The sequence below is a fragment of the Siphateles boraxobius genome, unplaced genomic scaffold (assembly GCF_051911475.1).
Source record: "Siphateles boraxobius isolate OS27281-9 unplaced genomic scaffold, OSU_SipBor_1 65, whole genome shotgun sequence".
NCBI classification, from domain to species: Eukaryota; Metazoa; Chordata; class Actinopteri; order Cypriniformes; family Leuciscidae; genus Siphateles; species Siphateles boraxobius.
The window spans coordinates 6,592,514-6,617,811 of record NW_027509192.1 but is presented as its reverse complement, the minus strand read 5'-3'; the positions used below and the strand labels follow the sequence as shown (position 1 = coordinate 6,617,811).

Genomic DNA, 25,298 nt, shown 5'->3' with positions numbered 1-25,298 from the left:
AATACTTTTGTATAAGTGCGTAAGAACCGGTTCTTTGAAACTAACCGTTTGAAAGAACCGATTCAGATAATGATTCGGACCTCTAATAACAAGAAAACAAACGGTGCTTCATCACAGCGTCCCACTACAGCAAATATTGATTCAAATGGTTCCGACTCTTTTGCATTCCACCCTTACAAAAAAAAAAAAAAGGAAAAAAGCGCAGCTGCAGTCAACATTGAATTTCAGCAATGACCATAAACTCTATACGTACATACGAACAAAATGTTGATGTTTACTGTCTTATTAAAGCTTCATATTACTGTTACTACAATAATTCCCCAAAAAGCGTTCTAATAAAATAACCACTCGACATATACCCTAAAACAGTGATAGACACATTTTTCGTGGTAATAATGGCGTTTTTTCGAGGTTTTATACTAATATTAATATATAAATAAAATAAAAAATAATCAAATGAATGAACTTCCGGTATGTTTTGTGAGGATGCCAATTCTCTGTTATTCAGGTTCCCGTGCGGCTGTCGGGGGTTTCGGTCGTTTCGGTGGTCAGCGATCTAAGCCCGAAATTAAACGCACTATGGGTCGGCCATTCCTCGCCAGTCAGCTCCCCTAAATGCACTGCAAACGCATTTAAAAGACTGTTATCGGGGTTTTATGGAGCAACCCAATCGAAATTCGGAGAGTTTGCAGGGTTTTCATGTTTTTTTTTCAGACACTGGCTAGGGGTGCGGCCTAGCAGAGACCGCGGATCGGTCGGCGGATTTACGGCCTTCAGAAAATCACTATAAGACGTTTCTTGATTGAACGCCTATCCCTGGGAATAAACATGGGTGAAATCCACTTCTGAAAAAAGGTAATTTGCATATCTAAACATATTTAAAAAGGATATCTGTGTGTGTGTGGGTCTGTGTGTTGCAAAGCCACTGTTAGCCTGTTAGCCAGCTTGCCAATATTCGTTAGCCATTTTGAAAAGCTATGTGTTTTGTGTTTTCATCTAGGTGTCTTAAACATCGTCTTATGTTTTATAAGCTATTGGCTACTGTTTTGTAAATAAATATGAATTCTACTTAACGTTTAAATTCTATCACCGGCTTTTATTCACCGCGATAGAATCGTGTGTAAACAATGCGCAGCGAACAGAAGCGTCAGTCGTTATCTTTATGTATTATTACATTTTCTTAACCATGCATGCATGCATGCTTTGGAACAGCTGTACCACTTTTATACACACAGGTGATTAATACTGTTAGTGTTAGGCAATAGACTGTGTCTCAAAAACGAGTGTGCTACTATTAAGACAGTATTTTGGGCATCATCGTATGCACGTTCTGTGATGCCCCCACAATGCTATATGGATGGTCTCGCTATCCAGCACGAAACTTGAGTTGTTCCAGACACATACTCGTACCTGTGTTATTACCCTATTATTATAGGGTTATATTATTCTGTCCCAGTCGGACCAGTAGTTCAGATTTTTTATTTGTCTTGCCAACATTTTTACTGGAAACACACATTTTAATTTTAGCAATGTTTTTTATATGCCAGAAAAGTACATATTTTTCATAGAACGTTAATGTTTCAACAAAAAAATGCTTCCAAGTCTTAATTGCCGTTTTAATTAACCCTTAACTATTGCAAAATCATATTACTCTGCAAAGGTGGGGCAGAAGGTTGCTACTGAAGTGGCATTTAGGTGTCTTTACACCAACTATTTATATGCTGTCTATAGGTGGGTCAGAGCAGGCATAATTTAGCATGGCTTTTATCTGGCATTGCATCTTTACACTGAATTTTTGTCAGGCAGAGAGCAGCCTTAAGTTGGCTGCGTAAAGACACGTTATGTCAGCCAGTTAGAGAATGTTACCGTGGTAAAATTTAAATCAGCACAATATGCAACAACAATATTACTTTTGATATTATTTTAAATTTGAAGTCATCAACTAATGTATGAGGCTAGTGATAGTTGAATTGGCCCAAAACTCGTTCACAGGCCATCCTTTTTGTGGAGCACTACAGTGTAAATGCCCCTAAAGATGTGTGCTGGCTGTGTAAGTTTTTCATCTAGTTTTCTTGTTTTTTGTTTTTTCTTACAGGGCTGTACCAAGGTGATGAAGAAGGTCAAGGTCCTTTGCACTTGATGATCACATCCATGTCAGTTCTCTGTTTATATCAAGCCAAAACGTGTTCCTGAAAGCGTTATTAGCTACTTTTTTTCCTTTTCCATCCGGGGCAATCCAACAATCCCTTCCCCCTGAATTCATCCAGAAAGCGGTCCAACTACGGCTCCAAGCTGAATCCATACACCCGAGCACGGATGACGGAGGCGTGGCAGCAGCATGCTGTTGCCCCGCCTCCAGTCGTGCACACCATCCCACCAGGGGCGGACACACTGGGCTGCACGGTCTACGGCATCGTCCTCCAACCGGACGCGGCATTGCAACAATCCCAGCAACAACAACAACAACAGCAGCAGCAACAACAGCAGCAGCAGCATCACAGTCAGCAGCAGCATCCGGCACAAGCGCAGCAGTCCTCCTTGCATGTAGGGAGCGAGGGAGGACACAAGTGTGGTGCATGTGGCCATGACATCTCCCATCTGGCTAATCCACATGAGCACCAGTGCATGGTGAGCCAAGATCGTTCGTTTCAGTGCACGCAGTGTCTGAAAATCTTCCACCAAGCCACCGACCTGTTGGAGCACCAGTGTGTGCAGGTGGAGCAGAAACCTTTTGTGTGCGGGGTGTGCAAGATGGGCTTTTCGCTGCTAACTTCTCTAGCGCAGCATCACAATGCCCATAACAGTGGAAACCCCATGAAGTGCTCCATATGTGAAAAAACGTATCGACCGGGTTCTGGAAATGCCACACCAACTTCGTCAACGGCCAACCCAGGGCAACCATCCAACGATGAAGCATCATCTAGTGGCAGCGCTGCCGTCGGAACATCAGGCCAGCCTACGTTCGAGCCTTCGCAACCTGACAGGCCGTACAAGTGTTCGGTGTGCTCCAAGGGCTTCCGTCACTTATCCGAGCTCACGCGTCACGAACGCGTCCACACAGGCGAGAAGCCGTTTAAATGTGAAACATGCGACAAAAGCTTCAGCCAGTCCTCTCATCTAGCCCACCACCAGCGTACCCACAGCTCCGAACGACCATTCAAGTGTGCGGTGTGCGAGAAGAGCTTCAAGCACCGCTCACACCTAGTCCGTCACATGTATGCCCACTCGGGCGAGCACCTTTTTAAGTGCAACCTCTGCGAGTTGCACTTCAAAGAGTCTTCCGAGCTCCTCCACCACCAGTGTCAGCCGCAAGGTGCTCGGCCGTTTCGCTGCGCCACATGTGGGAAGGGCTTCAAGCGTCCGTCTGACCTGAGACAGCACGAACGCACCCACTCGGAGGAACGCCCGTTCCACTGTGAAGACTGCCAGATGAGCTTTAAACAACAGTACGCCCTAGTGCGCCACCGGCGCACACACAAGGCCTCTGCCGACCGCCCCTTCAAATGCAACCTGTGCGACAAGGGCTTCCTGCAGCCGTCCCATCTGTTATACCACCAGCACGTTCATGGCATGGACAACCTCTTCAAGTGCGCCTCCTGCGGCAAGGGCTTCAGTCAGTCTGGGGAGCTGCTACGTCACAAATGTGGTGAGGCCTCCTCGACACCCACAAATCCAGACAAGCCCTACAAGTGTGACGTGTGTGGAAAAGCTTACAAAAAGGCCACCACGCTCCAACGCCATCAGAATTCCCACTGCACCGAGAAGCCTCTCAAATGCTCGCTGTGTGACCGACGCTTCCTGTCCTCCTCAGAGTTCGTACAGCACCGATGCGACCCATCCCGTGAGAAGCCGTTGAAGTGTCCTGACTGCGAGAAGCGCTTCAAGTACTCCTCGGAGATGCAGCGACACAGACGCGTCCACACCGGAGAGAAGCCCTACAAGTGCGCCAGTTGCGACAAGGGTTTCAAGCAGCGTGAACACCTGGCCAAGCATCAGAGCGTGCATGCGAGAGATGCCCAGTTTAAATGTGTATGGTGCGGAGAGCGTTTCGCTGATCTAGGAGCCCTTCAAGAGCATACTGTCCAGCACACGGCTGAAGGTGGCGGGTACCCTGTGTCTTCTCTCATTCAGTAACTTTTGTCCCCGATTACATTCACAGAGGTTTTAGGAATCTCAGCAAACTACCCCAGTCAAATGAAATTTTACAAGGCCCAGTAACCTCATAATACCTCATTAGCAAGTAGTTATTCCCTTTTTGATGTCTAGAGGCATCATTTAATTGGGCAAACAAAGACTATTGGTTGTTGTTTATATATGAATCCTGGGAGGACAGAAACAGATCTTCGAACTCTATCCCAGAAAGCACTGTGATCCTAGTACAGTAGGGCGGCATTTGACCTGCCTCATGGCTCCTCGGCCAGACGTGGCTCACAATGCCCTTCTTCAAGATCTTTAGAGCACAAGACAAAAATGATTTGGTCTGCAACTATTTGTTCAGTCTTGAACCGTCATATAGAATCAGCTATCCATTTTTGCTATCACATTATAGTACCTAGTATGGTTGAGATACTGCTTATTGTGTGCCTCTACAAAAGAACTGTACTTGGATCTCTAGCCTTGCTCCAATTTGAGTACATTGTACACACATTGGGAGCACCTCCAGCAGCCTACTGCGCGCATTTAGTTCACCCCACATCTGAAGACAAAACAAAAAGGGGGAAAAAGTTGTGCTGTTTTAAACTGTTGAAACTGTCTATGTCAATGTTGACGTTCTCCTCGTGGCAACTAATGGTATGTACCAAAAACCATCATTGTACTGTACCACACCCTAAACGGGACAGATCGTTAACCAGCAGAAGTATAATGACCTCAGACGGTCTCTACATTTCACTGAGATTATACGTAAATATATAGAATCTATATAGAAATGTAAACTTGCATACAAACAGTTCATATTACCACCAGAATCAGTACAGCTGTCCTAAAAATTGCTTAAAAACCTGAAAAGGCTTCCTGTATTACTGTATGTACATAGTTAGTATGTATACAACTTGTTTAACAGTCCTGACATTAGATATTGCATTGTCTTTCTTAAACTGCACCAGTTATAAGTAGATTTTCATGTTCTGATTCATACATTCTTTACCTTTTGTTTCTGATTTGCCTTTTTAAAGTTAAATTCAGCCTCTTTGTAGATGTAGTTGTAGTAATTGGTGTATTCAAGATTGTGTGAAAGTTTAGTCTGTTTTTATAAAGGTTTTTGCCCCTTGTCCCCCTCCCCCACCTTTACAGGACTTGTATACTTGTTGTACAGTACCCTAAGTGTCATTCTATGTCTACTGTATAGATTTATCCATGTGTTTGATCTCTAATCTGCCAACTTCATGTCTTGCCTACAGTCATTTGCATTTCGCAATTTGATGGTGAGTCTTTGTTTCCCTGTTATTTTCTTTTACAAAAACTATAATCAAAGACTTTCAAAGTGTATTTTCGGCTTCCCCCAGGATCCAGGAGGAAAAGTAATTGTTTTGGGCCTCTAAGGCCTTGATTTAAACACACGTCATTCAGATGTTTTTGTTAGTGAATGTCTGTGTTGCATACTTATTCAACGATAACCAGTATGTTCTTTTAAGAATTTTTTTTAAACTGACATATATACAAAAATATGTATATATATTTAAACAGACATATTTGAGTGCTACTCATACAAGAGTAATCTTTTTTAAATTACATGCTCTCCTTGTTTTAATTTTAGAAGAATCTACCACTTTTTGTAATGGTCCACAAAGCTGAATTTTAATAGAACTGTTCAAGTCTTGATTTGCCTAATTTTTTTTTGTTTACTTTACCCCTCCCACCCCATCGCAATTTCCCATCATCCTACATGGGGCAAAATTACATTCTTGGCTCTGTTGCTTATGCAGTATTATGTTGATCACTGGCCCTTGAGGAACATCTCCCTCTTGCAGTTAGGTTTTGCCTGTTCCTATACTGTGGGGTTAGAGGTGATGGTGACACTTTGATCTTAAGCAGGGGCATCTAGTTTATCCGCAGAGCCCTTGGTCTCCAATTTGTTTCCCCTTTTTAGTATCTATTTATGCCAGGGGCTTTTTTTAAAACCATAGGCATTAAGAATGAAAGAGCAGTTGGATTCATAAGTATAGGTTTTTTTATGTTTTCATGTTTGTATATTAATTTTTTTTATTAATATTGTTTAAAATCTCTATAAATCTCTATATTCTTGGCAGACGTGTCAGGACCACAGGGGAACGTCGACCTTCGATCGATGACCTTCCTCTATGGTTTTGAGACCTCTCCACCTCGTGCATGCCTGCTGTGTTAGTTCCTGTAATCTGTTCCAAGTATCTGTGCTTCCAAGCACACATACTTATCCTTAGCTTTTTTTCAAATTGTAGATTGTGAACGAGCTAGTAAAAGAAGTTCATGTGGCGGTTGATGTGACATTCATGCTGAAATATCTGTATGTAGCATTTAATATACACAGCACTAACTAATAAACCTTTTCTTTAATAATGCATTGTTGTGTGTCATTTTTATGTGCATTTATTTTCTTTATATTGATGCATTTTGTGTCTTAAGATGAAATTCAGCAGAAGATTCTAAATGTATGGGTATCTTCTTGGGCATTGTGGTTATTTAGGACCTGGTAGCTCTTATGTCAGAACCCATGCAATACAGGATTTGTGGCTGCACGTCGTGCAGGAACTGGTCTGGCTCCAGCAGCAATCTGAAGCTTGTCCCAGGATTTCGTGAATGTTTTTAATGCCATCTGGAAATATAAAAAAAACAGACAATAAAAACCATAAAGAGATGATTGATTCTATAAGTGTCTTATGACCATGTCTTTAAAATAAATAATAATACAAAAATAAAGGATAAGAATCCTCACCTCTGCAATCTCCACCTTGCGTTCCCATTCCTTAACACTCTTCTGCAGCTGGCCATGGGACTCTTTAACCTCAATGTATTGTAGGACATGTGGTACATGATAGTCGGCCAACTGGCCCCTCAACTTTCCATTCAGAGCCTCTGCTTTGTTCCGTTCCTGTCAGGAAAAATAAAATCCATATTATGGCTTTTGGCCAGTGGAGTATCATTCCAACTAGTACAAATACCTTTTAGTTGGTTTAGCCTTTATCTTGATTTTTAAAGTGTAAATATTTGGTTATTTACTGATATGATGTTGGTTTCTGGCTCAGATACTCAAAGCTCTTGAGGAGCTTTATGGTGGTCTTTCTACAGATCTGTAAGTTCAACAAGAACATATAGGGATTTCATTATCCTGACCTCTTCCGCTTGCTTGATCTCCTCCTCAATCTTAACCAGTAACTTCATCCGTAAAGCAATGTCACTGTTCAGCACATCTGACTCGAGTGTCAAGATCTGAAGCTTCTTCTGCAAGAAGGGGACATTGAAAAAAATCTCTAGACACTTAAGGACGATAACTATAATGATAAAGATATAGATCAAAATATTAAAGAATAACAGAGTTCACACCACAACGGCACAGAGAAACAATCAGAACGATTTTTTCAAGCTGATAAAAACATTGACATCCAATCAGAATCCATCCTATTTTGAAGAGCTTGAGCGTTAAAGATACAGACGACCAAACGGCAGCGTGTGCTTAGAATAAACAGAAATGTATCGTCCGCTGGTGTGGACGCTAGTATAGTTATCTTTGTAGTTATCATTCTTGTTGTGAACAGGCCTTTACAGTGCCCACACTTTTAGGTCAACACAAGGCCAACAATAACCTATAGTAATAATGACCATTGCAAGACCTGTCCTAATACTGTGGTGTGTGGCTCAACAAATAGGTAATATCTTCAGATATTTTCTATGGTTAACCAAGAATCACCTTATTACAATTCAAGGCTTGCAAGGCATTCCCTGCAAGCAGTTTGAGATCCAAATGTTCAAGCTTTTGCTCATCCAGTTGTTTACAAGATTTGATGTTCTCAAACATGAGCTGCTTAAAGTCCAGCGCCATCAGTCCCTCACTCTTCTCCTCCTGTTGCTTTAGCTGGACCTGTAATTTTTTCTTGTGTGCGACGAGTGCTGTATTCTTCCGATGCAACTTCTCGATCAAGTTCTCCTGGAAAGATGGCACTTTATTGGGAATTTAAATCACAACTCTTGACAGAATAAACCTGCGACTTGAAGTTTTCTTTTACCTTGGCCCTTATTCTGTCCTCAATGTATATGATGACCTTCTCAGCACTCATTGTCAAACACTTTTTGTCCTGCAGTGCTTTACAGATGTCGCGATCAAACTGGCAACATTCTTTTTTAAACTCCGCCAAGTGGATATCAGCTTCTTCCAGAGTTGCCTAAGAGGGTAGAATCAATTATATAAGCGTATGTAATATATTTGTGACAAAGCTTTATGAGCTTGTTCCCTCTCTTGACTAATGACCTTGTAATTGTCCAGCTCTCTTTCTGAATGGTCTTTGGCTCTCTTCATTTCCTCAGTCATCTGTTTAAGGACGCTTTGGGCGACGTCACATTTCTGTTCCAGTGTCAGGAGCTGTTGTCTCTCTGGAGTGCGAACTTTAGTTTTCCTTCCTGGACTCTGGAATCAAAACATTGACAATGAATGAATGAACATCATGCATGGACCACTCATAAAAACACTCCTGTTTTTTTTTTTATTGTTAATTATTATTTATCCCTATAAAGCCTACTGTATCATGTTTTGATGCACACATTTCTTGATCAAAACTTTGCTGAAAAACCTGTTGTACAAAATTTATTACATGCCTTCTGGCGTCTGATTTATACTTTTTAGCAAGTAAAATACCTTTTAATATAACTGTAAAAAAAAGTCCTCCTTCAGGATGTGGTGCATGTGTCTTTGCAGTGACATTTTTACTGATTTTTATAAATTAAACATAAGAATAACTTTTATATTGGTAGTAATATTTCAAGATGAACACTTCCTGAACTGAAGTAACTTAGTAACTTAGGTTTACTTGAGTATGAAAAAATCATGTTAAAAAGTCTGAAATATGATGCAACAAGCTTTTGAGCAACGTTTAATTGTAAATCTTGCATTGCATCATATGTTTTGTCCACCAAAATAAAACACTATGGAGCTTTGATAATAAAACTTAAAATTTAAATATCATCTTACTAAGACATATTATGGGAAAATCCACAGTTTCACAGTCAAGGCTTAAGCTAGTCCCAGTCTAAAATGCATGTGAGGTGTGTTAAATGAAAGCAACTTGCACTGGCATATCCTAAAATATGTCAGTCAGTGCCATTGTTTTGTCTCAAGATGCACACCACCAGTAATGTTTTTTTTCTAAAACTTGTTTTTAAAAACGGCTCAAATTTCCTAGTTGAACTAAGGGCTAATCCTGGCTTAATCTAAGCCCTGTCTGTGGAATAGCCATAGTGACATTTTATGTAAGTAGTCTATACTGTTATAAAGATCTCAATGATTAATGTATTTCGAACAATTATTTATATATCAGGCTTTACAGGATTAAGGAATACAGAAAGAACAACGTAAAATGTATTATATGACAAGATTTACATGCACAGTCATGTTTCACCCATAGAGTGAAAGCATAACGATAAAACCGTCACGACGCTCTAAACATTACATCAGAACTGTATGCACTTGTTTACTTTATTAAATACAAATATATACTATTTGAAAAGCATGTTATATATATATATATATATATATATATATATATATATATATATATATATATCCACCGGGTTAGGGTATATGTGTGTATATATATATATATATATATATATATATATATATATATATATATAGCAGCTATATAAATACGTACCGTTGCCATTTCCATCCGTGCTGTTTCAAAAGCCTCCGATGGAGTCTGAAGGTCCAGCTGACAAATATATTGCTCATATATACCGATCTCTGCTTGCAGCGCTGCATTGGAGCGTCTTAAATGTAGTGAAATAAAAATGATTTGTGTTTACATGTATAAAATACAAAATTGTTTGCTGATGCAACCAGAAATAACGTTCAGAAACTACGTTCAGTCTATTGGTTAGCTAAATAAGAGTATTGAAACGCTTTTTTTTGTTGGGCAAACATGACTGCAAGATTACGTCAACATTTGAAATAGAAAAAAAAACTTTTTTGACTTACTTTAGGTCCTTTACAAGTTCAACAAGTTGGTTTTGATCCGTGTCAGTTTTACTGTGCTCTGTCGAGGCTGCCATGGTTGCTTGTTACCATGGTTTCGTGCGCGAGTTTGTTTCGCCCGTAATAAATTATTGGTAGACAATCAATAAACACTTAAATTCATGCATCCGTTGTTGTGATATTCTATGAAAAACGCCTATTAAAAATAAGCACGTTTTTAATATGAATTTTAAGTTAGGGTCAGATTGTAGCCTATCAGACAATGTCCACCATAATTATGAAAGACATTTAAATAAGTAAATACATAAATAAATAACATCATCAGAATTGTTATTTATTAATGAAAACAGTTATCTTATAAGGATATTTATACATGATTTATTCAATGGTAGATTTACATCTGCCGTCTACATACAGATTTGTGTTTCCCCGAAATATACATAGTTAATAGTTTATTACGGTAAACAATTTGAACAAGAATTAAGAATTGACAGTGCTTTTGGGGAGAAAAAAGAGATTATTGTGCATTCCAGTGAATTATTAATGGCATCGTAAATTAAATCAGGAGAACAGACCACAAATGTGCAGTATTTGACCTTTTTCATATTATTACAGCGGAATCCAAAAGGAAAAAATAAAATAATAGTGAGGAAAAGAATGCAGTAACTGAAAAGAGCTCTTGCCATAGATATTCGTTTTATAACATGTCACGTGGTACGTTATTCTCATGTTATTCTAAAAGAAAACATGAAAGAAAACTGAGTGAATGAGTCGGATAAGCTTTATTTGTAGGGGAACCTTATGATTTGAAGTGATTCGTTTCAGTCTTTTTGAATGGAAGTTCCCCAAACCGGAACTGCAACCCATAATTAAAAACGCAGTAAGCTCGTCATCAAGGATAAGGTGGATAGCAGTGAATGAAACGATGAACACAGCCACACATTTCCTCAAAATGTCTGTTAGTCATCAAACGGAAGTAAAATATGGGCGCATAGCAACGGAAGGACATGCCCAGTGGCCATGACCATAGATAATACGTAAATGCAGATGCCTCATTAGCGGCTGTAAACCGTCCGCCATATTGGAACGGTAAAAGTCGGACGCAAACACTAGACATCTATGAAGACAAGAGAGCAAGTGGACTGTGCGTCTACATCCGTAGTTATTCACATTTACTAATATCTATATATGCAATAGAACGATTAGAAGATGATTTTCATAGAATTTAGTTTATCATTAATGTTGCACAATTATGCATATGGATATTACACGATATTGAGTTATAAAAACACAAATAAACACATTCTTACCTCTGAAAGGTTAGTCCATTTCGTATGGAATGTATGTCGGCGGTTTTTTACAACCATATGCTGCACAATACTGTATCTTTTTCGATGGAAATGTATTTATTTGTTAGCGCGAGTGATGAACAGCGCCATGTTGACCGTTCCAAGATGGTGGAAGCGTCACCGAGGTTGGAGCTGGTGCATGTGGTCATAGACGATGTCTATGCATATGGTATCTACGTATAGATATCTATCGATACCTATGGCCATGGCAAACTTGTACTTCCGGATTTTTTATGCTAATTGATAAAGCTATCTTGCGCTTCCGGGTCAAATCGTTCCAGTCCATTTTTCCTGTAGCAGCACGGGGGGATTGGTCCGGAAAACCCGAACCCCGATCACAAGCAGAACGCTGCACGGGATTATAAGAGGTTTTTGCGATTATTGCACAACGACTATACGCAAGCGACGTCACGGTGACACGGTTTTTCACAGGGGTCGGGTAGAACATCGATCTGTAGTCCACCGCCTCTCCCTCCCTTTCTAACCAGTCAATATCCTGAAGCTCAGGGACTGATTAGTTATATTCTACTCACTTACGGTGGACTGTATTTTCCAACATCCATTTGCTACAGATTGAAGACTGAGAGAACACACATCCTGGCTTTTTTTCTCGGATCTTTATGCTTTGGATCTAGGGATTTGAGGCCCCTTTGGGGTGGTGGGGGGGTTTAACCCACAATAATTAGATCTAAACAAACCCCCCCGCCTAGGACTCAGACTATTTTTAAACCAAATAACTTTTCACAAAACGTCACACATACAGGTCCAAATAGACCTTCTAGACTTCATTTTCGCATCTTTGTATGCGATATTAGCACTGCCAGAGCATTTCACACTATTAATTTTCACCCTCGGATCTACAGGCGGTCTAAACACCGCTGACAAACCGGGGAACGAGTGCTGCTCAGCGGCCACCGCGCTCCATCTTTTACGCTGCTGATATCAGATATTACACGCCCGAACCGGATACCATCAGACCACCCCCCCGGGCTGGTCTAAATCTGATCATTGGTCCTCCATCTGTGTGTTTTGGATTGGATTTGGCTATCGGATTTCTCCTACACCCTGAGCCCCGTTGCGCGCCATGCCCGGCCCAGTGGCCGGTAGTAAATCTCGGGTGTATGCCGATGTCAACACTTTGAAGAGCAGAGAATATTGGGACTACGAGGCCCATGTGCCCACCTGGAGGTGAGATATTTAAAGCTATAAAAGTGCATCATCATCAGATGTTGTGTTTCAAAAATCCTAGTGAGCTGCCTACCTAGGCGCGTTCACGTGCATCATTTTGTGCATGTATCTACTGGTTTTCTTTGCGCAGTGGTTCACATTGTAGGCTCGGTATCGATCGTGCTGGGAAAGTCATCAATCTGTGTGATCGAGCAGCCCCTGTTTGAGAGCTGGTGATGAGAGGATGACATGAACGGATTTACAGATGCAGCGTTAGAGAGCAGTGTGTGTCCTCCTCAGCATCCACAGATTTTATGTAAATGCACAGATTCCCTCAAGTGTGCAATCCACATTCAGTAATTACCATTCTAAACCAGCGCACTAATAGAACATTTAGTGGGTTTAATGGTTAGATTCCTCTGGAGCAGCTAATGTGTTTCTGTTTTGCACAGTGCACATATATAATTGTGCTGTCGTTATTTCTTATATATACCTTTCTGTGGAACACAAAAGGAGACTTTATCTTAGCAACCTTCATGCCAGCTGTTTTCCATAAAACGGAACTGATCAGTGACTGTCAAACTCCCCAAACATTTTTTTGGGCACATTATTTTGTCCAAAAATATAAGAGTCGAAATTAAGTCATTATTAAATGTGACTTCCAAGTTCGAATATGCAGAATGGGAAAAATACATTTGAGACTTAAGCTTTTTATGCTGTTTTTATTCTTTTTTTAACATTAAAACTGTTGCATGAAACAGAAAGCTGCATAAAAATGTTCCATTTGAATTCCACAGAAAAATAACCTATGTCCTATTATGAAAAATTCACTTTTACACGGTGTTTGAACATAAATGTGCGTAAATGTGCATAAACAAGCCTTTGCAGATTGTAGCTTTTGTGACGTCACAAATTATTTGGAACCGCCCACAATTACTGATGGACTCTGCCCTATTAGCATAGACCCTGCCAAGTTCGCTATGTTTATCTCCTCACCAAAGCATTTAACAGCTGCATTCAAATAAGAAATTTTGTCTTATTAAAGCTACTAAGTTATTCAACCAAGAGCAGTGAGTTATTTTCATTTTCTTTTGTTGCTTGATTCGTATTAAGAGTATAGCAGTAGGTATGCTGCTTTCATTTTAATACACAATCCAATTATACACGTGTGATTTCTTGCTGTTGATTTTCAGACATAACCGACTGTGTTTATTTTTGAACTTTGTGTGTTTTTGACATAACATTGTGTGTATTTGACCGTTTAAACGAAAGAGAACTTTGTTTAATACTCACGGGACGCTCCGTCTGACATCCAGCTTTCTGTTCGAGTAAACGTATCAGAAGTTTAGACTGATATGGCTTTAAAACGCATGCCGATAATATATTTTCATGATGATGAAGAACTGCAATGTCACTTGAGTGTGTCCGCGATAGAGATGATAATAAAAACAAAGCAGATATTTTGTTAGTTTTTGGCAGGATATCCAAGGCATGAGCTGTACAGACTCCGCCCTCTTCTGGAAAGCTGGGTGGGAGCAGCAGCTCATTTGCATTTAAAGAGACATGCATGAAAACAGCATTTTTTTCTTTCCAATCAAAAATGGCCTGGGCATTTACAAGATGGTATAATTAATGATCTGTGGGGTATTTTGAGCTGAAATTTCACAGACACATTCTGGGGACAACAGAGACTTTAGTGGGCGATAATGTTTTAGATGTCTACTTCTAACTTAAATGTGGCCAAGTCTATTTTGTATGGCATTGGTGAGTTATTTTGATGTTAGTATTGTTATTGTTAACTAAAACGATTAAAAAAAAGAATATTAATAAATTACATTAAATTTAAAAACCTTAAATTAAAACAAGAAATGTTGCCTTGGGAATGAACTAAGTTGAAGTACTAAAATTGCTAAAACTAGAGGTGAAATAAAAATAAATTAAAGCTAAATCGAAATGAAAAAAAATACTAACATTTAAACTGATATTCAAATGGAAACTGAAAATATAAAAATGAAAGCTTATTCAAAATATATAAATAATACTAAAATAAAACTGTTGGATCCAGCCGACTTTTGTTTTTAAGCCAATAGATAGTACATTGTAGTGCATACGCCCAACTGTATTTGTAACATATTTCTTCATGTTAAGCCATTTTGATTTGCTACACAGATAAAAATATGATTCTGAATGTACAAAGCTCCGTAAGAATATTCAGAGATTATTTCCCTCATTAATATAGTTAAGAGTTTCAGACAGCAGACCATTGCTTAAAATGTCGTCTTTGGCTCCGTCCCTCGGTAGAGACGTCAGTCAGCCCTCAGCTGACAGGGGAAATGATGGGCTTGGTCATTTTCACAGATGGTTGACTGTTTCAGCCCCCTTCTGCTAGCAGTAGCCACGTTTTTGCGTTCTGGGCTGGAGATGTTGGTTTCTGCTGTAGATCCTCTATCTGACTGGCATGTGAATCTGTGTACCACCTGCAGTAACCAGGAGGATTACCAGCTGGTTCGGAAGCTCGGGAGGGGCAAATACAGCGAGGTCTTCGAAGCCATCAACATCAACAATAATGAGAAGGTTGTGGTCAAAATCCTCAAGGTGAGAGTTTGTGTGCATTATCAATATGACCCTAGTCAACTAACTATTTAGGGTTACAGAATGTTGTCATTAGCTGAAATGTTGTGGTTTCTCTGAGGTAAATTGAATGTAGATTTATTCCAAACCGATAGTTTGTTTAATATGATTTTATTAGCTTTTATGCTCACCAAGGCTGCATTTATTTGAACAAAAATACAGTAAAAACAGTAATATTGTGAAGTATTACTACAATATAGTTAGCTGCCCCTCTATCATCATAGTTCACCTAAAAATGAAACTTCTGTCAACATTTAATCAAGTTGTTCCAAACCTGTATTTTGGGTGAACTATCCCTTTAAAATAACTGTTTTTAAAATGTAATATTCCTCTGATGGCTAAGCTGAATTTTCAGGATCATTACTCCAGTCTTCAGTGTCACATGATCCTTCAGAAATCATTCCAATTCGCTGTTCAAGAGACATTTTTTTATTATCTTCAATTTCATCAAAACTGCATATTATTTTTGTGTAAACCATGATCCTTTTTTCCCCAGATTCTTTGCTAAACGGGAAACTCAAAAGAACAGGATTTATTTGCATCTTTTGTAACATTATGAATGTCTTTACTCTCACTTTTGATCAATATCCATGCTGAATAAAATTATAAATTTCTCTAAAAAACTTTTGAATGATAGTGTATATGCTAGCATACACTTAATACATATGTTATAGATGCATATATGTAGACATATGCATTTAACATATACATTTTTTCTATTCTGAAAAAATAGTCAAAAAATATTGATGACTCATCTTGCACTCTTGGGCATGCCCAGTGTTTTGTCCAATCAAATGCTTTCTAGAATGAGAATGTCCCTTCCCTTGTTATTCTCACTAGCAATAGCAAATTATGTGTTACGGCTTTGATATAAGCTAAAGGCTATTGGTCTTTAATGATGAGTAAGTTTGTATATTGTTACATCATTGTTTTCTAAAATAGCCTGTCAAGAAAAAGAAGATCAAGAGGGAGATCAAGATCCTGGAGAACCTACGAGGAGGAACCAACATCATTCAACTAATGGACACAGTAAAGGACCCTGTGGTATGTTCTCCATCTCTCCCCTTTTCCATTGGCGATACTAGTCAAATCAGGGTTCAGTTTGTCCTTGGAGGACTTTGATTTTGTCTCTCTCTCTAAAAGAGAGACTTTTGCTTTTTAAAAAATAGCTTTTTTCTAGTTCACAGGACTAAATTTGGTTTTAAGCCGGAATTGGTTGTAAGAAGTTTCTCGGTGAAATGACAATAACAATCTGATTGGTAATATCACAGATTTACCTTCCAAACATGTAACCGGTAATAGAGTGATTCTAGAAGATTATCTGGACACAAATGAGATCATGTGAAAATTACTGAGAAGTGTAGTGATGATTATTGAAATATCAAATTAGATTTTACATCAGTACAAAGGCTTGCAGCCAATCATTATGCTTTTGTAATCTATGTTCTTCTGTTTTACTTTTGATTGCAACCTCAATGAATGCTTGATAGCGTCTGTTAATGCTTACTATTGTTGATTTATGGATTTCTTTATTTGAAGGACTTCCTTTTCCAAATTGTTCATCTTTCTTTTCTGTTTATTTCTCTCGGTTTATCCCCAATCTTTCTGCAGTCTCGAACACCTGCGCTTGTCTTTGAATGCATCAATAACACCGATTTTAAGGTATATTCTAGTTAAGGTTATCTATCTATCTATCTATCTATCTATCTATCTATCTATCTATCTATCTATCTATCTATCTATCTGTCTGTCTGTCTGTCTGTCTATCTATCTATTTGTCTATCAGTCTGTCTGTCTGTCTATTTATGTTTGTCTATCTATCTATCTATCTGTATGTCAATCAATCTATCTACTGTCTGTCTATTTATATTTGTGTATCTATCTATCTATCTCTGTATGTCAATCTATCTATTTGTTTGTATGTTAATCTGTCTGTCTATCTGTCTGTCTGTCTGTCAGTCAATGTATGGTACTGAATAACTAATTGTCAGAAAGACAGATAACTAGTCTCCTATATTTAAATTGGAAACTATTTAAGGGGATCAGCTATTTTGCAAAAATATTTTTCTACCAACTGGCTAATCAGAAATCAAGGAACTGTGTAATAATTTAAAATGATTTAAGAGCTTATTTGACGTTATATTGAAGTTCCGTTTCAAATTCTTCGCTGAAATTTAATATATTTTGTTTCCTTTCTGTTTAGGAGCTGTATCAAAAGTTAACAGATTATGATATACGTTTTTACATGTATGAACTACTAAAGGTAAGTAAGGGTGTGCTTCAGTGGCTTGTTTTGGAGGCCTCCGTGAATTTCTAAGGTTTGTTTATTTTATTTTTTACGTGCAGGCTCTGGACTACTGCCACAGTATGGGGATCATGCACCGCGATGTCAAACCCCACAATGTTATGATCGATCACCAGTTAAGGAAGGTAACGAAGCAGTTATTGTTAATTCTTCAACTTGAACTACATTTAAGACATTCAGAATACAATTCATAGAGACTTTTATAGAAAGAAGAGCGGTAATGTTCCCTCTGTCATGTAGTTATTTAATTATACACCAGCAGATGGCATCAGGGTACCGGTTTCTTTTGGGAAAAACAGGGTGTTATAAGAGCCCGTCTAACGGAGTCTTCCCATTAGCCCCATTGTATATCATCTTGGTTGCAGTTCCATTAGAATTCCACTGGAGGTGATAGTGGGCGAGTGCAGAATGAATGGGAGTCTATGGAGCTAGACGGCTAAATGTATCCCTTTCTCCTGCTTGTCGTTGAATCAACATAGATTTTATTGTTGATTCCGCAAGTTCAATATAGGTTATAGTCCAAAAGTCGAATGAACGAGTACTTATGTCCTTTCGATTTCTTACAGGTTAGGTCGTTGTTGACCGGAACACGCTAGCATTCTGCTATTATGTGACGTCATCACATTTTTGAACGGATTTTTAGAACAGATTAGTGAACTTAAATGGACAGAGACCTGTTACAGCAACCAGTCCAGAAACCGGAAATAACCATACAGTGCCAGTTCTCTTCTATTAGAAATTCTCTGGTGTTATATTGTGTTCTGAATCATGTTTGTATGTGTTTGATTTAGCTGAGGTTGATAGACTGGGGTCTTGCTGAGTTCTACCACCCTGCACAAGAGTACAATGTCAGAGTTGCTTCACGCTATTTCAAGGGTCCAGAATTGTTGGTGGATTATCAGGTAAAATGCTCTCTGAATCACACACAGTATAATTATGCATGTAAAAATGTTTACTTGCAGATGTACTTAGTAATTTTTACGATCAGATAAATCTTAGCACAATTGAATAATAATCAATAAAGGTTTTCTGAAGCAATAAAATTGCTGTTTTCTTTTTAGGTTGCGTGTGGTAATTGGGTTTAATGTGTGTTATATTGTGTGAACAGATGTATGATTACAGTCTGGACATGTGGAGTCTCGGTTGCATGCTGGCCAGTATGATCTTTCAGAAAGAGCCCTTCTTTCATGGCCAAGACAACTATGATCAGGTGATTAGAGTGTTAAAAAATAAATTTCAAAATATTATTATGCATTTAAATTTACTAGCTAAACAGCATGTGATCATGATTTCATTCGACTTCCTCGTTCCTCAGTTGGTGCGGATTGCAAAAGTTCTCGGAACAGATGAGTTATTTGGCTACCTGCGCAAATACCACATTGAACTGGATCCAAGATTCAAAGACCTACTCGGCCAGTGAGTACCAGCCGAGGATGTCATGGAGGAATTTGAGAAACCAAAAAAAATATATATATATTCAGAAAACTTTTTAATAAAGAATAACAACAACATCACAAGAATAGATTTTTTTAAATTATATTTGATATATTTTATTAGCAAATAAAATACTATTTGTTTATTATAATATATTATATTTAAATTAATTATAAAAATTCATTTTATAATAAATTATTTTATAATAAATATTTATCTAAAGTTTATTCATAAACCAAAATTAGGTAATTCCAAGGCTTTCTACTGAGTTCGATGACTTTTTACATAAGGAAATTTGTATCATTAATAAAGCCTTTGCCAAATCCCATGCGGTTTAATTTCTATTAATCGTGCAGCCTTATTAATAAGGTTGGGTACCGTTTGTTTTTTATTCTTTTTGATACCGAGTGTCGATTCCAGGAAGGTAAAAACATTTATATCAAACATACTTATTCTGTGTCTTTTGGCAAAACGTTTTGTTGTAGCTGATTTCAAAAGAACACTAAAATTTTCCTGTGGTTTTAATGAAAATACCACAGCAAAAACAGCTGGACTAACTAATATAAATAAATTTAAAACATTATTAAAGGTAAGTAAACAGTAATAAAATAAGAACAAATAAACAAAATAGCAATAGCACATATAAATACAACTGAACAAATTTCAGGTACAGGAATTATCAAACATTAAATAAAACTGCATAGTTTTCTTTTTATAAATAAAAAATATAGATTAATCCTTATTAAAGTTACAAAAGTTATTAAGTCTAGATCAGCGAGTGATTTAGTTTTTCTTTTGTTCTTTGATAAATGTTAATAATCGACATTAAGTATCCGATTCCCGAATTGGAATCGATTTTCGATTCCCAACCCGATGATATCTGACCGAGCTTGAGTGGTCAGTACATGGATGATGAAATACCAAGTACCAAATACCAAGAGTGATATAATCATAGTTCGTCCAGTTATTGAAACTCCCCTGCCGTATCCTACAGGCAAACACGGAAGCGCTGGGAACAGTTTGTGCAGACGGAGAACCAGCATTTGGTCAGCCCAGAGGCTCTGGACCTTCTCGACAAGCTGCTACGCTATGACCATCAGCAGAGACTGACCGCCACCGAGGCCATGGAGCACCCTTATTTCTGTGAGTTTGCTTACCTCATTCCTGGCACTTATAATGACACAACAAAGAGTCTAAGGCTACGTTCACACTGCAGGCTGAAACGACCCAATTCCGATTTTTTTGCCCATATGCGACCTGTATCTGATCTTTTCATGACAGTTTGAACGACACAGATCCGATCTTTTCAAATGCGACCCAGGCCACTTGGGTATGTGGTCCAAATCCGATATGTATCCGATCTTTTCAAATGCGACTTCAATCTGAACGGCCAGGTCACATGTATCTGACCCGCACGTCATTGATATGCGACAAACGTCATAATTCTGTTGAGGTAGGCGGGAATGAGAAGATAAACAACAACTATGGCGGACGATGCTGAGACCAGTCAATGGAATGCAAGCGAGGTTTCTGATTTAATTAATATTTGGGGGGGACAGCTCTATTCGGTCCATGTTTAGCTACTTCCGCAAACATGTAAGTTTGAAACATTTGTTAAAAAAACGGTCATTTCACGTTCACGTTCACACAGGAGATCACAAAAGGTCGCATTTAAATGAAAATGTGAACGGCCTTGGAAAATTGTTTTTTTTTTCAAAAAATCGTAATTGAGCATTAAGCCCCTGCAGTGTGAACGAGGCCTAAAATTCTTAAAACACACATTTTTACATGTCTTCAGATCCGGTGGTGAAGGAGCAGTCTCACACTAATACAGATGGCACCATAGTGTCAAGTGGAACCAACACACCCCGATGAGAGCAGGTGTCAATATTTCATCAGTGTATATTCAAATGTTTCTTTATAATTGTAACACCAGGGCTCTCAAGTCTCACGCATTGGGCGTGAGACACACGCATTTCAACCCGTTCACACGCTCACACGCCACACCTTGTATTTCTCACGCTGAGGAGTAAGGGAACTTGTCCCGCTATACAATTAATGAACAAGACGCAGGCAAACGGAGGTAGGTTCTCTGCCGAGTTCATAGCATCTGTCTCGAGTTATACAGAGTTAAATGCTAGCTACCAGCCAATCAGAAATTAGAATTAGTTTTTTCCGGGTAAATTATGTGTTCCCGCTGCAAGCACGTTCGTTACTAGACAACACGCTCACACACGGAGTGGAAGTTGAAAGAGCACGATCTGATGAATGCGGTTTGCGGACAACTTCATTTTTTAATTTTTTTTTTAGCATTTTGATTTTACAATTCCGGGACGATATCTCTTGACTGTGATCAAAGACGGTGAGAGCTGATGTTGAGGAGTATAGCCAAATTCGTGCTAAATTATTTTTGATGCATTCAAAAACTCTCCAACTGCTTTTAAAGGGGTCATCGGATGCCAAATACACTTTTATATGGTATTTGCAAATAAATGTGTCTTTGCAGTGTGTGGACACAATCACCATAGAATGAAAAAAATCCATCCATTCAAAAAATCCATTTTTTAATCCTCAAAAAGCCAAAAAGTTGTTGCTCATTATCATTTAAAGAGACATGCACCGAAACGGGTCACTGTGAACAGAGCTGTTTTTGAAGAGGTAAAAAGGGTGTTGTTTTACACAACCATTGAGAAATTTTAACCAAAGTATGTTACAAACTTTACATGAAGACCCAAAAGAATCATACCAACTTGTGGAAAATGGGCATCCGATGACCCCTGTAAAGGTGACCGGTTTGGGTCTTGACATACATGCTCAGGGCAAGTTGTTATGACACAATGTTATGTACATTGAGCACTGATGTTCAGTTGGCTTGTTTGGGGTCAAATTTATTTTTATTTTGCAATAAATTTGTATTTTTTAAATATAACTATTTATTTTATTTGGATGAATTTGTCTTTTTATCAGATTTAACAATTGTTATAATTTCCATTTGTGCTGGTCAATTATGAACAATAGGCAAAATTGAACCCCTAGCAAAAATTGAAGCGAATTTGGTTGGGTCAAGGGACCGCTGCTGCAAATATTTGGGTGGCTCCTCCCCTAAATCTCACTCTAAACTTTTAATAAAACTTGAGAGCCCTGCAACACATTTTCAGTTTTTGGGATGTGCATATGAACCATTATTTTAATGTAAATTCTGTTTGAGAAGATCAAATCTTCTCAAAATTAAATCTGAACCATATTGGTTATAATCAGCGGATATTAGAGCTTTATTGTAGCAGTTCAATCGGTATTTATTTCTACATGCTTATTTTTACATTTATATTACACAATTGTAAAAACATTAACATTTTAATAACACTGATAAATGTACTCTTTAGCAAATCTAATTAACTCTTTATTAATTTTTATTTCAGTTTTAGTAATTTTAGTACTTTATCTTGAAAGAACTTTATTTCGGTTAGTTGCTATTGCAACATTTCTTATAGTTGAAGTAAAAAAATTTTAACTAATATTTATATTTTATTTCAATTAACATACATTAAATTAAAATAATTTTTAATAGTAATAACGACACTGCTGTTATATGTAATGTTGTCATGCCTAAATGTAAAAAAAAAAGTTTTATTTGATTTAATTTGACAAAATAGTACAGAATTTTTAAATATCCCATTTGCCGGTTATCAGCTTAATTAGTATCAATCAGAATCGTAATATCAATAATAATAAAAAAATAATAATAATCATGAATTCCTATATCAAGTGAATTAATCCACAATTTGATTTTTGAAATGGAGTAGTATTTAAAAGTGTCTGAAATTGAAATGTGCCTTTTTTTGTTTTTGTTTTTTCAGGAACCGGAAAAGGCGTTTGTTACCTCAATTTTTTATCCCTTGTGTCTGAAACTTCTTCAAGTGTACAGTGAAAGTTGGATCTAAGCAGCACCTGTTACACTCGTCTCTCGGACACACACCGACCATACACTCGTATACATTCACACTGACACAGACATTTGTCCATCAAGATTGGTCTGCCCCTCTATAACAGGTCTGTTCCTCTAGCTTGAAGATTTCAAAGCTTTCCCTCCCAAGTTTTAGATGAAAGAAATTATCCTCGACTCCACCCCCAAGTACACTGGCCCCTCCCACCTTAAACTAGGCATGGAGAATGAAGACCAGATTGAACCCCGCCCCCTCTCTCCTTATTGGTCTGTGTGTCTGTCTGTTCAGTATTCAGACCTTGGCGCAGCCTCCACATACTGTAGTAATAAAGTGGCATGGTGGACCTTTATTTCTTTGCTCTAGGTAGATTGATTACTATATTAATGAAAATAAATGATTTTTATTTAGATTTATGTGCCTCGTTGTCTGTTGATGGGATTTGGGTTTTAATTAAATGTGCTATTTGTGGTGTTTGCACATACTTAAAGGAGCCGTATGTAAGAATGTGGCCAAAACTAGTACTGCAATCACTTTCAAATTACTGTAGAGCGGTGTATCCCCTCTCCCTCCTCCCTGACTCGAGGTTGCCAAATAGGCTGCAGGATACAGCAGGAACATAGGCTGCTACAAGAAGCTTTTTCTGTTAATTATGTTTATGCTTCAAATGAGAGATGTTTTGCAATGTAATTATATATCTCAAAAATGTACTAATGGCGATTAGTCAAATATAATCGTAAAGATGTACGCTCGTATGTGACAGTACATTGTTAGAACAGTAGCTGTTAGTCTAACTTGTAACGGTAGGTGTCTGTCTTTGTACAAGCACAAGCCTCTGTCACTGTGTGTAACCGATATCAAAGATACAGCTATTCATTTAGCTGACGCTATAAGTGAAAGCGACCAGCTGTATTTTTTAACTTACCCTGCAGTACACGTACATAACGCTAAAATATGTGATGTGAAAGATTACATGTCATTCTATTATTTTTGGCTGTAGAACTTGCATGATAAACAATGATGGGCGTGCTAATGTTGTTTTCCTCAGCGTCTCATCATAATGACAGAGAAACGGCATTGCTAATTGCTCTGATAATGCATTGCTAATGTTAGCAATGACAACTCGCAGTTTTTGACCCACCTCCTCCATATGAGCTAACGTAACGTTACTTTGCATGAACATGCATAACTTTGTTCGACTGTCATGAATATTTGAAATGTTTACATCAAGTAAAAGTTAGCCAAACATAGATGAATCTAACCTGTCCAGGAGAAAATATGCAACGTTGGCGTCTGTCTTCAAATTCTTATCCGTTTTCAGCCATCTCCATCTTTCAAAGGCATCTCCTATACAGATCCTTGTTTTATTTCGGACTTTGTCACAAAATATTTTCGGAATCATAACGAGGTTTTTTTTGGTTTCGTAACGTTAGACTTTTTTTTTAATCCGATTCCGACACGTTTTTAGCTGCAGCTGTGGTAACTAGCAGAGCTGGCAACCCGGATGCCGCAACACTACTGACTTTGTGATTGGTAGATAGGTGGAGGGTGGCGCATCAGACCAAAACACAACATGACAACATCAACATCAGTTTAGGGCTGCAACTTCACTTTTTAAATGACAATATCCTGGCCAGACTACTGTTGTCAGTGAAATACGTATTTGAAATGAACATGATTTCTTAATGTCTAGTGACATATCAGGGTCATTTTATGATTAATTGAAATAAATTTCTTACGTACAGCTCCTTTAAGGAAAAGCACTTACCCATGCACTCATGCCAATCCAAACTTGTATGACTTTTTTCTACACAAAACAAAAGAAGGTATTTTGAAGGACACTGGGGTCCAAACAACATCTGAGCCCATTGAGTTTTATTGAATGTAGAAAAAGAATACTGAAACATAATTCTAATTCTATAATTCTAATCTTTTATGTTCATGCCGGTTTTAAGCACATGAAGGTAAATATGACAGTATTGTCATTTTTGAGTGAACTATCCATTTAAGCTTTGTAATTTGAACAAACCACTAAAAAATAAAACGCACCGTTAATGAGAAAAAAAGAATGAAATAAGCTAACTATCCTCACTAGCAATATCGCTAAAAGTTATTGAGAAAATCTATCAAGTTATGTTGTTTCGATTGATCTGCTTGAAAACATCGGTAAACTTCCTAGTTAATTAACTAACCGAAGCAAATACCCCTGTATGAGATTAATTAGATATATACTGTAAGTTACATAACATAAATGTAATATCACTTAGGCCTACCTCTTCCGAAAATGATGTGAACTTCAAGTTACGTGCTAG

At 38.0% G+C, this 25,298-nt stretch overlaps 3 protein-coding genes across 6 annotated transcripts; 2 read left to right on the top strand and 1 right to left on the bottom strand.

Moving 5' to 3' along the window:
* The first annotated feature begins 473 nt into the window (after positions 1 to 473).
* znf319b (zinc finger protein 319b) lies at positions 474 to 6,536 on the top strand. Its single transcript, XM_077210487.1, has 2 exons — positions 474 to 855; positions 2,096 to 6,536. The coding sequence occupies exon 2, from the start codon at positions 2,317 to 2,319 to the stop codon at positions 4,132 to 4,134; it is 1,818 nt and encodes a 605-aa protein (XP_077066602.1). The 5' UTR covers positions 474 to 855; positions 2,096 to 2,316; the 3' UTR covers positions 4,135 to 6,536.
* Positions 6,509 to 11,746, bottom strand: cfap263 (cilia and flagella associated protein 263). Of its 3 annotated transcripts, none has more exons than XM_077210493.1 (8): positions 11,470 to 11,746; positions 9,840 to 9,954; positions 8,441 to 8,596; positions 8,199 to 8,354; positions 7,883 to 8,119; positions 7,309 to 7,416; positions 6,911 to 7,066; positions 6,509 to 6,790 (listed from the first exon to the last, which is right to left on the bottom strand). In XM_077210493.1, exons 2-8 carry the CDS (start codon positions 9,852 to 9,854, stop codon positions 6,680 to 6,682), a joined length of 939 nt encoding a protein of 312 aa, XP_077066608.1. In that variant the 5' UTR covers positions 9,855 to 9,954; positions 11,470 to 11,746; the 3' UTR covers positions 6,509 to 6,679. The 3 variants fall into 3 exon arrangements, with proteins under 3 accessions (XP_077066608.1, XP_077066606.1, XP_077066607.1); XM_077210491.1 differs by lacking the exon at positions 11,470 to 11,746 and adding an exon at positions 10,163 to 10,260; XM_077210492.1 differs by lacking the exon at positions 9,840 to 9,954 and having other exon boundaries at positions 11,470 to 11,646.
* csnk2a2b (casein kinase 2, alpha prime polypeptide b) lies at positions 11,613 to 23,398 on the top strand. Of its 2 annotated transcripts, XM_077210494.1 has the most exons (12): positions 11,613 to 12,696; positions 15,159 to 15,270; positions 16,249 to 16,350; positions 16,918 to 16,968; positions 17,510 to 17,569; positions 17,653 to 17,736; positions 18,403 to 18,513; positions 18,720 to 18,821; positions 18,927 to 19,027; positions 20,040 to 20,188; positions 20,844 to 20,926; positions 22,903 to 23,398. In XM_077210494.1, the coding sequence occupies exons 1-11, from the start codon at positions 12,593 to 12,595 to the stop codon at positions 20,918 to 20,920; spliced, it is 1,053 nt and encodes a 350-aa protein (XP_077066609.1). In that variant the 5' UTR covers positions 11,613 to 12,592; the 3' UTR covers positions 20,921 to 20,926; positions 22,903 to 23,398. The 2 variants fall into 2 exon arrangements, with proteins under 2 accessions (XP_077066609.1, XP_077066610.1); XM_077210495.1 differs by lacking the exon at positions 16,918 to 16,968 and having other exon boundaries at positions 11,788 to 12,696.
* Positions 23,399 to 25,298: the final 1,900 nt, after the last annotated feature.

Bases quoted from the DNA above. Each gene is read 5' to 3' on its own strand.
- znf319b (XM_077210487.1), top strand. From the start codon at position 2,317: ATGACGGAGGCGTGGCAGCAGCATGCTGTTGCCCCGCCTCCAGTCGTG.
- csnk2a2b (XM_077210494.1), top strand. From the start codon at position 12,593: ATGCCCGGCCCAGTGGCCGGTAGTAAATCTCGGGTGTATGCCGATGTC. The intron at 15,271-16,248 runs GTGAGAGTTTGT...TTTCTAAAATAG, and splicing joins TTGTGGTCAAAATCCTCAAG to CCTGTCAAGAAAAAGAAGAT. The intron at 17,737-18,402 runs GTAACGAAGCAG...TGTTTGATTTAG, and splicing joins TCGATCACCAGTTAAGGAAG to CTGAGGTTGATAGACTGGGG.
- cfap263 (XM_077210491.1), bottom strand. From the start codon at position 10,236: ATGGCAGCCTCGACAGAGCACAGTAAAACTGACACGGATCAAAACCAA. The intron at 9,955-10,162 runs GTAAGTCAAAAA...ACTACATTTAAG, and splicing joins GAACTTGTAAAGGACCTAAA to ACGCTCCAATGCAGCGCTGC. The intron at 8,597-9,839 runs GTACGTATTTAT...TTTTGATTCCAG, and splicing joins CACGGATGGAAATGGCAACG to AGTCCAGGAAGGAAAACTAA.